Source organism: Lepisosteus platostomus, chromosome 9 (genome assembly GCF_059453375.1).
Source record: "Lepisosteus platostomus isolate fLepPlt1 chromosome 9, fLepPlt1.hap1, whole genome shotgun sequence".
Taxonomy (NCBI): Eukaryota; Metazoa; Chordata; class Actinopteri; order Semionotiformes; family Lepisosteidae; genus Lepisosteus; species Lepisosteus platostomus.
Window position 1 is genome coordinate 57,806,583 of NC_142619.1, and position 14,856 is coordinate 57,821,438.

Below are 14,856 nucleotides of genomic sequence, written 5' to 3' on the forward strand. Positions count from 1 at the left end.
ATTAAATGTCATTTGCCAGGTGTACAATGTTTGCTAATCCTCCTAATTTGGTGTCACCTACAAACCTGATTGCTCTACTAACTATGCCAGAATCTACTGTCGATGAGTTATGTGAATTAGGAAGAGCAGTGTTCCTAGTACACATCCTTGCGGTATGCCGCTAATTCCATCACCCCTTATCTGTACTTTGTTTCCTATTTATGAACCACTTCTCAATCCCATTGCATACACATCCCTGACTGCCTTCCACCTGTAATTCGATAATTACTCTTTTATGGGACCTCAATCAGGAGACTTTTAAAAATTTAAAACCATATCATATGCTCTGTGTGTCCATTTCTGTCCAACTCTCAGAAGCACTTTAGGCAAAACATACAGTAGCTTTTTTAAATCCATGATGACAGTTACCTAGGTTGTTAATTCCATATAGATGATCCTGTAGTTCGTATAATTGTTAGAACCTTACATTTAATACACACTCTTTCAAGCAAACTAAATGGCAAAAATGATTGATCCTACAAGTGAAGCCTGTGTTTTGCTGCCCAGGACTGGACACTGGCAGAGTTTTTGAGTTTGTTACTTCAGTGTGACCTGAAGGCCTCAGATTCCCACCCAGACTACAGGAAGGAGGAAGCTGTGTGGGAGCTCTTCACCAGTGAATGTGTTTATTTTCTGGACCAGCTGATGGTTCTTAAAGAGGTAAGACTGTATGATGAATATGTTCTTTTGGCTGTAATGATATGCTTTGGAATTTCCGATTGATTGTCTATCTTATTCAACATACTTGCATTTATTTTTTATATAATTATGACTCTTCTCTTGTGAGTCTGTTTAATATTCTTGCCTCTTGTGGCACAATGTAACTGAACACGGGCTGCACATGACCTTAAACATTTTTTCTTAATGCTTTTTGCAAAGCTACTGTGTTAATCAGATGAAGAATGTTTTTCATGGTGGATTATCAGGTGTTTCTCTAAATACCTTCCCTGGCAAGTCATGTGGAATTCTGTAGTGTAGTTCATCAGGTTCCTAGAGTTAATTTTGCTTTGTAAAACGTTATCAGTAAATCACAGTGTAGTATTATACTGTGGTTCTTGTAATTTTAATTATTTTTGTATCTGCTATATGTGACCTATATCAGTATTTTTAGAGGATCTTAGAGGATCTGTCAGCTTTCTTCATTGTGGTCTCACTATTTTTTATCAGCAGCAGAAAAGTTTCATGGAGTGTGAAGAGATTTTGAAAAAGGTTACAGTGAAAAGACATGGTACACAGCAACAATCACACATTTTACCAGGGCTGCGCTTCATACTCATTTATCATAATAATTGCTTAGATTCTACAATTGCCTGTTCCTTTTGAGTTCTCAGCTTCTCTTTGGATCTAATTACTAGATCTGAGTCTTACTGTGGTTTCAAGCAAATGCACCTTCACGTACCTCACAACAGCTCCAGGTTGATCAGTGGCTGTTTTAGTCCCTGTCATAGAGGATGAACCACACTGTTTAAAAGACGTAGCGGATCAGTTCTCGCTAGTTTGGAAAGACAAAACAAATCTCACTGCTGCTCCATCGCATATACTGTACAGAGTACCCCAATGAATAGTGTTTCATTTTGTCTTGTTAAATAGCCTATCTACAATTACACAGGGAGAAAAATAGTCTCATTTAAATGTCCTTTATCTTACTGGCATGAAGGGGAAAGGCAATAATATTGTGTCAGTAAGATGTACTACTACTGTGTTCATTTTTGGCTGTACTTTGAATATGTTTGTGTCACATACAGTACACATGTCTTTTGAGAGAGGATTTAAAGCTTTGTTGCTGGACAATAAAAGTCTATTTTTCTCTTACAGGTCTTTCTGAGCACCCTCACAGGCTTACAAAACAGTGACTATCTTTTTGATGTTGATCCCTGGCGACTCTTTGCCAATCTCAATGAGTTATGCCTGGTAAGAAGCAGAACGTTAGCATCTCATGGGCACTCTTTCTAGAAAAGAAGAAAAGTGTTTTTGTCGGTGGTGTTGAAGTGACTTGAATGTTGCTGAATCCGCAGCTCTTAATTGTCAGCATTGTGAGTTTTTGCACTCCATGCTGAACTGGAAAGTGATACATTTATTGGCTTCTTTCTTCAAAATTTCTCAAACCTATTTTTTTGTATTATGAAGCAATATAGTGTGGTCATTTAATGATGCTGGGACCTACATGTGTGTTTTTAGAAGAAAGTTTACAAATGACAGAAGCCCATTTGGACCATCTAGTTTTTGAATATCATCCATCCGTTTCTGTCAGGAAGCTCAGTTCTATGTTCCCAGTTTTAAATGCTCTTACATATAGTTTCCAGTTGGGACCTCTGGTTTGTCACTATTCATTCTGAAAAAGTCTGCTAGATGTCCTTTGTCAGTGCTTTTGAAGAAAACCACCTTTGAGAATTAGCTCAGTTTGGTTGTTCCATCCATTATCAGAAAGCCGTTTACTCCTCTTGAAAGAGTCATACCAATTCAGGCCCTATACCAGAAGCACAGAGCACAAGGTGGGACTACACTCAGGATGCAAAATCAGTTTATTACAAGGCTCACACAGTGACAGTTCAGAGAAACCTGTTAACCGAGCTAGCATGACAGCAAGAGGTGGGAGGAAACTGCCGCACTCAAAGAAAACCACACAAACAGAATGACCATGCAAACTCCATACAAAAGGCACGATCTGGCAGTCTAGAAGTCTGGAAGTGTAGCCTGGAAGCAGAGCTGTGCTGTGCCACAGTGTAGCCTTAATATGATTTAAAGGAGATTTAGCATGGCTTGCTGTGATACAGAAATGTCCTAGAATCCTAAGACTCCCTCTCAAGGGTTAAAATTTTCATGCTATGCTGTTTCATTCACAACATGAATTTTTTTCTTAACAATCGTGCCAACAGGCAGCAAATCTGACAAATCTGCATCATCACTTTTTTAGATCAGGTTTGCTGTAACATACTAACATACATCAGGACTTGTTTTGAATTCTGTTCAAAGAAATATAGTTTTCAAATTTTAATCATAGAGAAATATACATCTAAAGGGCATGTGCTGAAATAGAAGAATGTCCTTTTGGCATTTAGATATTTGATTAGGCATGATGAGGTGCATTTTGCTTATCAGGTGTGACTAAAACAGTATTTTTCCTGTGCAGGTGAGTTTTGGTTTCCTGACCAACCTTTTGCGGGCTATAAATGAATCCTGGGAATCAGGAGACAAGAAGTCCAGTTCTTTGAATAATTTACTGACCAAGGCAAGTGTTTCTATGTCTGTGTTAATGCCTCGCCATTAGTTCTTATCTTTTAAAACACCACGTACTGTCCTCTCAAATCTCAGTGCAATACAGAGAATGATAGGGGAATATTTATTCAAAGAAATGAGCCAATGTAGATAACACTGAAATTGCATTCCATCAGGCAAACATAAACGTGGTCTACTGTATGTGAAGAGTTTCGTTAAATAATCTCTCACCTCCAGTTTAGCTCAAATGTTACTAGTTTTTTTTCTCAACTCTTTCCCTGAGTTTGAAGGTGTACAGAGTGCAGCTGCCCAGCTCATATTTCTGTACAAGTTGAATGGTAAAGAAAAAAGAGAAGCCCAGTAGTAAAGGATTCAGACCCAGGTAAAACAAAGGGCAAAGTCTTAAGGTTTACAGAAGGAGTAATGTTAATTCTACTTTAAAAATACATATATTATGCTTCAGGGCTAGGTTTCAGATATACAGCAATTAAAGTCACTGGATTTTTCTTTAGGGTATAATTTGTTTAGTATTAGACTCTCAGCAGGTGGGCTTTATTTGCCTTGAAGACAGCTGGAACAAACTGACTGAGATGTAAAGCTGTGAAATATGATGTCTGGTGCTGTACAGAACTGTTCCCTTCAGGTTACAGTAGGATTTGAGTGGGTGGTAAATTGTGCAAAAGCTTTCTCTTCAAAGACTGTTAATGAATGTGGCACAGTGCTGAGAAAGCTGGTGTAAGTACATTTGTAAATAACACCTGGTAGACTTTTTAGAGTGCTGCCTTTCACATGTGACATAGTGTCAGAAAGTGTTGTATGTGTAGAGGTACTGCCATGGTGTTTCTAATGAAATATTATTTTGCTCTCCAGCTGCATCAGTTGCCCCCTGTAGTCTGTGATTTAGGTCTTTGGTCAGTTATCTCAGTGGTAGCCTGCAAGTTAAAAGGCTGTGTTGCGCTCTGCTTGTATTGTAGGTTTTCAAAGAGAGCATTTGTTACTGTCAACAGAAATACTGCCTCAACTACTCCTCAGCAGTATTTTACCTCGACAGCCTGAAGCAAAGGGAAGACTTTGGGACGTATCTGAAAGTAAGAATCTGAAAAGCACATTTTCAGAACACGTTTTCAGTGATGGTGGCACTGAAAAGACAGATTTTGTTGTATTCATATTCATTCCTGCTATCTTTTGAAAGATGATCCCTAGACGACAAAGACATTTACCTGACAGGTTTATTTAATTTTACTTATAACCTAATGAGCTCTAATTATCCTTAGATATTAATCCTAATTAATGGTTAATTGGGAGCTTGGGTTTTTTCACTGCAATGAAATGAAAGAAGAAAGCACATTGTGTCCCTTTACATGAACACCTTCCTCTGGGTCAGAAAAGCCCAGACCCATCATTTGACAGCCTGTATTCAGCAAGTGGCAGGTTTCAACATGCAATCAGCAGAGGGGACATACTGCGTTACTGGTTACATCTGGGCTCCTTGTCCTGTCTGGTATCACTGCGGAGGACCTGCTGTTCTGACTCAATTTCTTGTCTCTTCCTCAGTGGTGTGAGCGCAACGAGCAGTGCAAGCGCTTACACCTGGCCGACCTCCTGGTGGCGCCGATGCAGAGGTTCACCCGCTACCCTTTGCTGCTGAAGAACATAGCCAAGCAAAGCAGCAGTGACAGGGAGAGAGGCACGATCCAGTCTGTTGTGGAGCTGGTGGAGAGATCCATACGTGAGCATTCTTTCACGCTTTGTTTTCCCAACAAGTAAAAACCAGTTGTCTAGTGCGGTCGTGCATTCATAATGCGTTTATTTATTATAACCACTCCCTTCGGAAAATTTCAGCCAGGCATGTGAGACTGCTGCTATTCATGTGAATTCTGCTTTTCAATACTTAGTCATCAAATCGTTCCTTGTTTAAGAGGATCTGTGACAAGCAAGAGAAAAAATAAATTAAGGGAATTGGGTGTTTTTTAAGTTTTGGATTTCTGTCTGCTTGTCTAGATGACACATATGTATGTGTTGTTTAATATTTCTGAATTTTCTGCTTTTGAAATTTGTCGATTCACTGACACGCCTGAAGAAAGTTTTAGTATGGATTATGTAAATTTACTTCATTTGTAAAAAAACAATTTTTAATTATTTTTTTATATTGAGGCAAAAGCAAAGTTATTTCATAGTTTAATGCATGTACTGCAGTTGTTTGCTCAGACAAACTTTAAAAATAAAGGCTTTCATTTAAAGAAATAAAAATCAGTAGGTTATATTGAATATTTAACTTGTATATTAATGCCATTTCTTCTGGTGTGATACATATTTTGTTTCCAAGAGACTATATAATTATTTTCCTCATTGCTAGTGTACTTTTCACCTCCAGTGACTGCAAGGAAAATGAGTTGTGCAGACCTTGGCACAAATGCCATACATAAGATACTTTTGCTGTAAGATCTCAGTCGTCTCCTGGTCCTTAAGAGTTATCATAAATAACTGTTGGAATTCATGTTTATACAAGAATTCAACAGCAAGCTCAAATGAGCAAAGAGTCTGGGGTTTGTTGTGTTCTGCTTCGGTGAGCAAAAACAGTTTCAGTATGCCTTCCATAGCATATTGACCAATTAACATGCCTTTGCACACAACTGCATTGTGCAGCTGAAATGTTTACTTTTCTTATTGTGAATATTTTTTATCGTGGGTCCAACGCAGGGACTGGGATTTATTTGAAGTTGTTTGTTGAAAGCATGAACAGCTATACTTGCAGAACAAGCTCCACTAAACTAAGTGGAGTGATTTAAACTCCCTTTTAAATTAATTATTTGAAAGGTTATGTTTTGAAATCTTGGGGGCTGGTTGTGGAACTTATTCTTTCTTTAAAACTCTGCCTCCAGAAAGTGTTCACGCCTTAGGTACCCTCGGTGATAATGCTTGAGAGAGTTCTTTTGATGGTAATTTCATGCCTGTGTAAAAGAGGGGTGTGTTACAGCTTAAAATTTAATAAGCTTCACACTGGCCACCCAAAGCCAAGGGTATATGGGGCCAGTTTTGTTAATACAGGAAGGCAGAGGTGTGAGACAGAGTTCCTGTTTCAAAAGGCTGCAAAAATAAAAGAAACTTGAAACGCAGTCTTCAGATATCCATCATACACTGTTTGCTGAAAATGAAAACAAAAGAAGAAACAAATGGACAAAGGTTCAACACAATAGAGCAAAGATCCCTAATAACCAGCAAAGACTCAAAGAGATTCACATAGAGATTGTTCCTAACCAAAAAACATGGATAGAAATGATTGATAGACAAACATGGAAGCTTTTGACTGTGAACAAGCTATACCACCCAAAGGCTGATGTAGCTCGACTGCACTGTATACAAAGAGATGTGAGGTGACCGCAGACTAATTGTCACAAAGCGTTTTTCAGGACCCTATGCAGACGATAGAATCCGGAAGGGGAGGGAAGACTAGGAACGGGGCTGGTAGATGAAATGGGGAGCGTGTCGATGGTGTGCTGGTGCTCGGGGGGGCGTGGCCAGGACGAACAAGTCCAGAGGAGTCCAGGGGGTAATCCAAGGAGAAGTCCAAATGTCCAGAGCCGAGTAATCCAAACGAGACAAAGACAAGGTTTAAAAACCAGAATGAAATCCGGTGCAGGGACAGGGAATAAAAACGGGTTCATGAGGCCAGGCGCTCTGAGCCCCGGACTCAGCTGGGTCAGGACGCCGATAGGAGGCCTATGTCCTCAAACCGCGGACGTAAGGCGACTTGATGGTAGGCGGGCCTCCGGGCGTCCGTCTTCCAGTGCAGAGCCAGGAGTAGCGAGAGTGCCGGCCTTAATTAAGGAGGGGCAGGATAGGAGGCGGGTGCACATGATCAACTAAAATGTGAAAGAGCTGGTGCGCCCTTAAGAGAAGGGATTACAATCGTGACACTAATAGAGTTAGGATCTGTGCATAGCATGCTCATTGTCAGCCTTTATGACTACATCCAGCACGGTCAAGATAAGTTCACAGACATAGTGTGTGCACATGGAGCTGATCTAGCTAAGTGAGTTCTTAGTATAAAAATACAAGTAAAATGCCTGTGATTTGAGCATGTATCCTTCAAGCAATGCAATACATATAGGATTCAAAATGAAAAATTGAAACTGCTGATGAACAAGAACATGATGGACTCTTCATTGATTTAGAAGCACAAACGGACAGCAACTATATCACCCTGCAACTCATAACTGGCAGTCCACTGAAGCTCAGCAGGTATGAGCCTGGCCAGTACCTGGATGGGAGACCATCTGGGAAAGCTAAGGTTGTTGCTGGAAGAGGTGTTAGTGGGACTAGTAGGGAGAGCTCACATGTGTGAGAGATGGTATGAACTCATCCCAAGTCATAAACATCACTGAAAACAACTCCCAGTGGGACATGCCAGTTCAAACTGATCATACCATTTCTGCAAAGTGCTCAGACGTAGCAGTCCGCAGCAGAAAGGAAAAACAGTTGCCTCTAGCTATTCTAGATGATGATCCTCTAATGCTGAAGGAAGCAGAAAAGACGAAGGCAAATGCAGAGCTCTAGAAACTGAAATCAGGAGAATATGAAGTACCAAGACAAGAGTAGGATCTGTGGAGACAGGAGAGCTCCTGACACCTATAAAAAGGGTTTCAATGAAAACGTAGAGCTGCTGGCTGGTAGAGCCACCTCTACAAGTACAGAAGATCAAACTGATGAGACCCGCACACAGCCAAAGAGAAGTACTCGATTAAAGTCTGAGTGAGTTCTGGGCTGCTTAAAGTTGGTTTGTAAGCTGTGATTTAAACAGCAATAGTCATAATAACAACATGCTTTTATTTAGCACTTTTCATTCCAAAGGATTCAAAACTGCTTAACTCATAGGAGGGGACCCCCCTCTGAAGTGCAGCACACACTTGGGTGACACAAGGCAGCCATTCTGCACCTGCAGCCCCACAACGCAGTACAGTATGTCCAGTGGAGAAGTGAGAAATTGCTTCACCAACAGAATTAAGGAGGAACTTCAGTGTGAAGTTCATTTCAACCTGATATCATACCTTAAAAACCACTGTTCTTACAACCCGATTCCTGTGGTTTTTAGCCATAAGGCGTGCCCAGCATAAGCAATTGCAAAAAGAAAAAAAATCAGCACCTTCACTTTTATTTTATTTAGTTTGTTTAGGCACCTAGTTTGGCTGCTGCTTATAGTTTCAGGAGTGAAAAACTGGCTTTGCTATTGAAGACGTGGGGCTTTTCCAAAGTCCACTTTTCAAGGGTGTAGGGTCACTCAGCTCTATCCTCAGGTGCAGTTGCACCGTCTAAACTGAGCCTTTAGTTCAGTTACCTGTATTATCAGCTGCTTTTTTATCGCAAGAGGTATGAACTAGGCATGGGTTTACTGATATGACTTCTGATATACAGTATCTTGGGCTCAGATAACCAAAATGTCCTGGGAGTACTCTGAGGTGATGAGTAATATGTTCACAATCCCTGTTTTTGCTGTTGGTTTTTTTCTCTCCCCCTTTTCACCTCTTGCTTCCTGCTGGCTGTGCAGAAGACCTGGAGGGAAAGGTGAAGTGGTTGGATAGCTACCAGAAGCTCCAGCAGCTGAAAGACTCGATCATCTGGCCTCCAGTCTGGGAGCAAAATAAGAGAGCCTTCATCCCTGAGGTACACAGTTCTGACGTCAGTCTGATGCGGCGTTAAATAAGATTTAACAAGAAAAGCTACAGACCCTATTAATGTCAAGAATGTTTACTGCTATGTTTTGCTTTAACCTATTAGTTTTGAGGGGTGTCAAGGAAGTCAGAGTCCCCAAAATGATAAAACAAAAGGTAGCTGCATTGGCAGTGGTGCCTGGAATGGTGTTTGAGTAATGGGCTCCATAGAGACTTACATTTATCCCCTCAGCAGCTGGTAATTTGTGGCAATTGGTCTTTCTATTGCTCCTGTAATCTGATTATGAATTATAAATGAAAGAATAAATTAATTAAGCATAAAACCTGCCAATCTAGGAACTGGCATATGTAAAATTGGAATTACTTAAAATTGGCTTGCCGAAATTTTTCGTCCCCAAGCTGTAAAAAGAAGTGTTAAACACAAAACATGCTGGGCAACAAGTAGCTAAAGTCTACTGCAAAGCCATACAATCTTGTGTGTACAACATTCAGTCTGAGAAATATATTTTTTACAAAGGAAGAAAAAAGGTTCTTTCTGCCGTCACTCAGGGATTTCTGCTGTGCACAGAGAGCCTGTCCACACCTTTCAGTTTCCTTTTGGAAGTGACGCTGCAGCAAGCCATTGGTTTGGAGAGTACTTAATTATCTTATATATAAAGTTATGTAATGAGAAATTATTATCTTTTGAATCCCCTTGTACATAATACATACGTGTATAACTCCTAAGAATATTAAAATGAGTAAATATAATTGTATTATCTACAGATTCTCTCTGTGTTTGTGTGGGTTTCCTGCCACAGTCTGAAAACATACTGGCAGGTTAATTGCCTAGCAGAGAAACTGGCCCTGGTGTGAGTGTGTGTGTGTACAGTATGTTTATGTGCCCTGTGATGAACTGGTGTCCTGTCCAGGGTGTAACCTGCTTTGCACAGAATATGTAACCCTGGAAGTGGAAGAGGCAGTTAGAAAATGGATGGATAGATAACATAATTGTTTGTTCTACTAGTTCCTTTCTTTGTTCCCAGAATCTAAAGTATCTTCTAAAGCCCGTAACTCCTGAAAACCTTGTGGCCAACCGAAATCTTTTACATGAGGGAAAGTTAGTTCTTACAGGTGGGTACTATAATAGTGGAATCTTACTGAACCCATTGCAGTACGACAAATTGTGAGGATTTCTGTGCCCTTATCGAAACATATCTTACTTGGATTACCAGAAAACGCAAAGCTGCAAGATGTCTACCTGTTCCTGTTTGATGAATTCCTCTTGATAACCAAGATTAAAAGGAGTAAAAAGGTAAGAACTGGTAAAATTGATATCAGCTGTTGATAATGGTGCCTGTCTAAAAAGATCCCATCCTATTGCAGTAGTATTTAATGTTTTGGGGTTTTAGTACTGTACTAAGATTTTTGCATTTAGCAAAACCACTATTCCAAATGCTCCAAACAATAATTTGACCAGGAGTGTTGTGTATTTTCTTTCTCTTCTTGGGAGGAGCTTATGGTATAGAAATGTAATATTTTCAGTGCTCTATATTTTCATAAAGTATTGATAGAATTGTTTGCATATATACTGTATAATAATAATCACTGTAGTTACTATTTGAAATTTGCAATTCACCCTTACCTAATTATTTCACATTTAAGAAAAGCAGCCAAACCTCAGGTAAAAATAAATATACTTTGAAAGATTTTCTAAGTTGCTGAAGGCCCAAAAGAAATGGGTGAAGAATTCTTGTATATTTGTTCATAAAACGAACATTTAGGTTATTGGTCGGAACGACCAGGATTGAATTACACTCCTGTTTTTCCCTCAATTTGAATCTTCTCTTCTTTCAGAAATCTGTGGGGACAGATATAAATACTTTGTGTCCATCAGCAAACCAGGAGTTTCAGAGCATTTTTAAAGAAGGCGGCACATTTACTGTTCTGGATCAGCCTATGTCGCTTGACCGACTGCTGATAAAAAATGTTGATCAACTGAATGCCACAGGTGAGGTTAAAAGAACTTTAACACAGTATCATTGCTCCACAGGCAGTATTAATATGTATTGATAGTTACAGAGGCCTTCTGTTTCAATAATTCACTTGAGTCTGTGGCTAGGACGAGCTGCTTGAATTCAGAGCTACCCTTCTTTCCTGTATATATCTGACATGTACTGTACAGTATACAGTATGTGATAAGAGTTAGTCTTCAGTTTACAGACTACAGTGCCGGCCCCAGTATAGTGCAAGAATATAGTGCAGTGCATATCCTGAATCTCAAATACAAGAGTTACAAATAATTTAAACATTTAGAAAAGGATTGAGGCAGGGATTACAGGTGGTGAACTGGGAACTTATGGATATAGGGTTAACATTTCAGGGACAAAGTGAATTCATCCATAGAACAATGAAGGCAAAGTCTAGAGACTTATGGCCTAACCATTCAAAGGAAGAGAACAATTCACAGATTACAGATTGCAATAAAAGGGCCTAGGATTCAAAGACAGAAAAACGTCAGACACAGCTAAAAAACAGATATTAGAACTGTCAAGAAGGAGAAAGAAAATAATACAGGATTAGAGGCAAAAAATAATGCAAAGCAATTTTCAGGACTACAACCATAAAAGAGCTGTAACATGACAGTAAACAGTTTAAAAGATAATGTTGGATTAATCTCAGAAGATAAAGATTTTATTATACTTCTTTAAGGTGATAAAAGTAGAGTAAACATGCTAAATTAGTATTTTACACATACTGTACTTTTACAATAGATGATGGCAATAGCATACCCAATGTTTTAGAACAACAGAAGTGTTGAGTAATTTTAATACAACTAACAATGAGGTTTACAGGGCCTGGGGTAAACATCAACGGATTACCTGGACCTGCTGGCATTTTTGCTGTCACACAAATCAGGGATGTTATTCTTAGACTCTTTGTAGTGCATATTTCAATTTCAGCTCTCACTTAGAATGGGAGCTTTACGCACAGATTGGAGAATTTGCAGATGTAACCCGTTTATAAAAAGAGAGACACACCTTTCAATCTTACTTGTGTTATAATTCATTTTTTGGAATTTATAGATAAAGGTATTATAAGAGCCAACATAAATTTTAAAAAGGGAATTTTCTGTGTAACTGATTGATAGATTTGTTCAAAGAAACAGTGAGAGGACTAGAGCAGGTACCGTTATATTTAGATGTCCAGAAAACTTTTGATAAAGTCCCTCATTAATTAAGGATGATCAAATTAAAAAATAGGAATCCAGAGTAATGCATGCTCATGGAAGGAGAATATGCTTGCAAACAGTTAATAGTGTATCATCTTAAGGAGCAATTTCTACGTGAGCACATGCAAGCAGTGGTGTGCTGCAGGGATCCTTTTTGGACCCATTACTGATCCTGTTCTATGTCGGCATTTCAGCTACTGGTACAGTTAAATAGGGAGGAGTGGTAAACACAGAAACATTAACAAGACACTTACAAAACAAGTATAAGAAGCCATGGATTGAGCAGACACAAGACCAATGAAATTTAACATTGATAAGTACTGCAGAAGGTGCAACAAATATCATACATTGTAGCCTGAGATTATTAAAAGTGAAACACCGGTGAGTAGAGAGCGAACTTTTAATGCCTTCTTCTAAAACAAGGAGGGATAATTTTGAAACACAGGAACAAAAAAAGATCCAGGACTGTGTGTTTTTTTAGTTGTACTGATAGCCTCCCCAACCCACATCCCCTGTTATCACATCCCCTATTACCATTGGTCACTCTGAACTCTCCCAGTGCGTCTCCCTGCCAAATATCCCACAGGATAAAGGCAACCTTTAGAGTGTATTCCATGGGATGATTTGGAGCTGTGTAGTCCTCATCAGGACAATATGGGAAAGCCATAAAAAAGCAAACAGCACGATTCGGTGAATAGCAAAAAATGTAGAAATTTAGTCCAGTAAAGTTATGATGAAGCTTTTTGTTTGTGCTAGTATGATCACACATTATATTGTGTTCAGTTTTGTGTTCATCCTACCCCAAAATGCATTATAGCCTTAGAGTTCAAAGACGAGCAACAAAAGTGAATCCTGGTATCAATGGAGTGTCATATACAGACATGTTAAGTGAACAAAATCTCTCCAGTCTAGAACAAAGGAAGTTGAGAAGAAACCAACACAGGGGTCTGGCCCTCAGTATTTACTCAGTAGTGAAACAGGGACACAGGGTCCCAATTCAAAATTCATTTAGGATGAGCCGGGCACTTCTTTACTCAAAGAGCAGTGGTTATTTGGAAGAGGCCTTACAGCCAGGTGGTTAAGGCCCTAATTCTGGACTCCTTTAAGAAACATCTTGACAAAATTTTAGTTTTACCTAGATAATCTATGGAATGAGCCATCTTGGACAAATGCTGTACGTTCTGAATAATCTCAAAGACTTGTCACGTGAATTTCACAATAGGTCAAGAAATATTTTTTTTACAGATTCCCTGTCTGTAATGGAATAATTAGTTTCCAGGGCACTGCTTTCTAGTCCTGGTCCTGGTGAGCCACACACCTCTTGGTTTTTGTTCCAGTCGAGCCCACAGTAATGCAATCAAACCCTTCATCGAGTTAGTAATAAGATTTCACGAGGAACAGCAGCCAAAGTTTGTGCGACAGTAGAATCGTTTATTGAATTTAGTGAAAACTCGTTTGGCTGAGGGCCAACCTCCTGGCCATAGGATGGGGAGGCTAGGACCCCCCAAAAAACCAAGTGGGACCCCAAGCACCAGCTCTGAAAAATCTAGGTGTGACCAGCATCCTAAATACATCCTGAAATTGAAAGCGAGATAAAGTGAGATAGAGAATCAGCTGTTCTGTTAAGATAACCTGGGATATGCACTGCAACGAGATGGAATTGGTTTGCGAGAGAAATCCACTTGAGACGTCTGTGAGATTTCATAATATACTGGTAAGGTGACCTTCCTTTACTGATATTGTGGACCACAGAGATATTATCGAATTGAATAAGCATGGATTTTTGCTCCCAAATTTAGCCCCAAAAAAAGATGCAGCAACGACAATTGGAAATTGTTCGGATAAGGCTGAGGAACGTTCGGCAGGAGGTGTGAAGGTGAATTCAGGAGGCCAAGGCTCTTCCAGACACTCACAACTCTTTGTAAAAAGAAGCAAATATTTCCTTGGGTATATATTATTCCCACAGCTCTTTAAGGAAATACACTTCACCAACCTGGGTAATGCAGAAGCCATTGTGCACCAAAATCCCACTGTACATTAGATCAGAGGGAGGACTGAGAAATTGCTTCAGCTGAATTAAGGATATACTTTAAGGACACTAAAATATGCAAGCCCAAAATGAAAGCACACCACGGTAACATCCCCACTATGTTAACTAGAAAATAGTTTATTTTTAGTAGTACCCTCCATCACTGTCTCTCTGCTTGCCCTGCTGGGTTTGTTTTGGAAATTCTGATTCTGAGGGAAGAGCACCACCTACCTGTCCAACACCATTTACAGCTGCAGCCTGGTTTTCCTTTGATGGCCTTCAATCTCTATGCTGCCCTGGCCCAGCTTTGCTAAGCGTCTAAGATCAGATGAGGTCTTAAGACTACCAGGGGTAGTGCTTCTGTAAGAAGGAACCACTCCAATATCAGAAGTATGCTTTGAGTTGGGGCCTGGTCATAAACTTAAAATTCTCCACCGGTGTTGTTAAAAATAACCTAATTTTCATGTAGAACAACAGGAGCGGTCAGAAAAGAATAAATATGCCACAAAATGTTTGTAACTGCTTAGATTTTAATGAAAGATTTTTGGCAGAATGCATACCCAAATATGTGTACATTAATGTGGATTTTTTTGCAGGTAAGATAAAAAAATATTTTGGCTTCTGTAATATTGGAATCACAGTATGATGCAGTATTTCTGGCAGGTTAGTTAACTGATGTAAGTCTTAACAGA

General features: G+C 39.5%; 1 protein-coding gene across 3 annotated transcripts in view; it reads left to right on the plus strand.

Moving 5' to 3' along the window:
• The window catches only part of plekhg7 (pleckstrin homology domain containing, family G (with RhoGef domain) member 7), a 31,041-nt gene that overhangs the window by 14,064 nt on the left and 2,121 nt on the right, over positions 1-14,856 (plus strand). For all 3 annotated transcript variants that reach the window (XM_088645828.1, XM_088645831.1, XM_088645830.1), the window contains 9 exons: positions 547-699; positions 1,855-1,950; positions 3,170-3,268; positions 4,230-4,343; positions 4,810-4,984; positions 8,801-8,916; positions 9,950-10,037; positions 10,139-10,218; positions 10,761-10,914. In XM_088645828.1, coding sequence (XP_088501954.1) covers positions 547-699; positions 1,855-1,950; positions 3,170-3,268; positions 4,230-4,343; positions 4,810-4,984; positions 8,801-8,916; positions 9,950-10,037; positions 10,139-10,218; positions 10,761-10,914 — 1,075 coding nt within the window. The remainder of the gene's footprint in view (positions 1-546; positions 700-1,854; positions 1,951-3,169; positions 3,269-4,229; positions 4,344-4,809; positions 4,985-8,800; positions 8,917-9,949; positions 10,038-10,138; positions 10,219-10,760; positions 10,915-14,856) is intronic.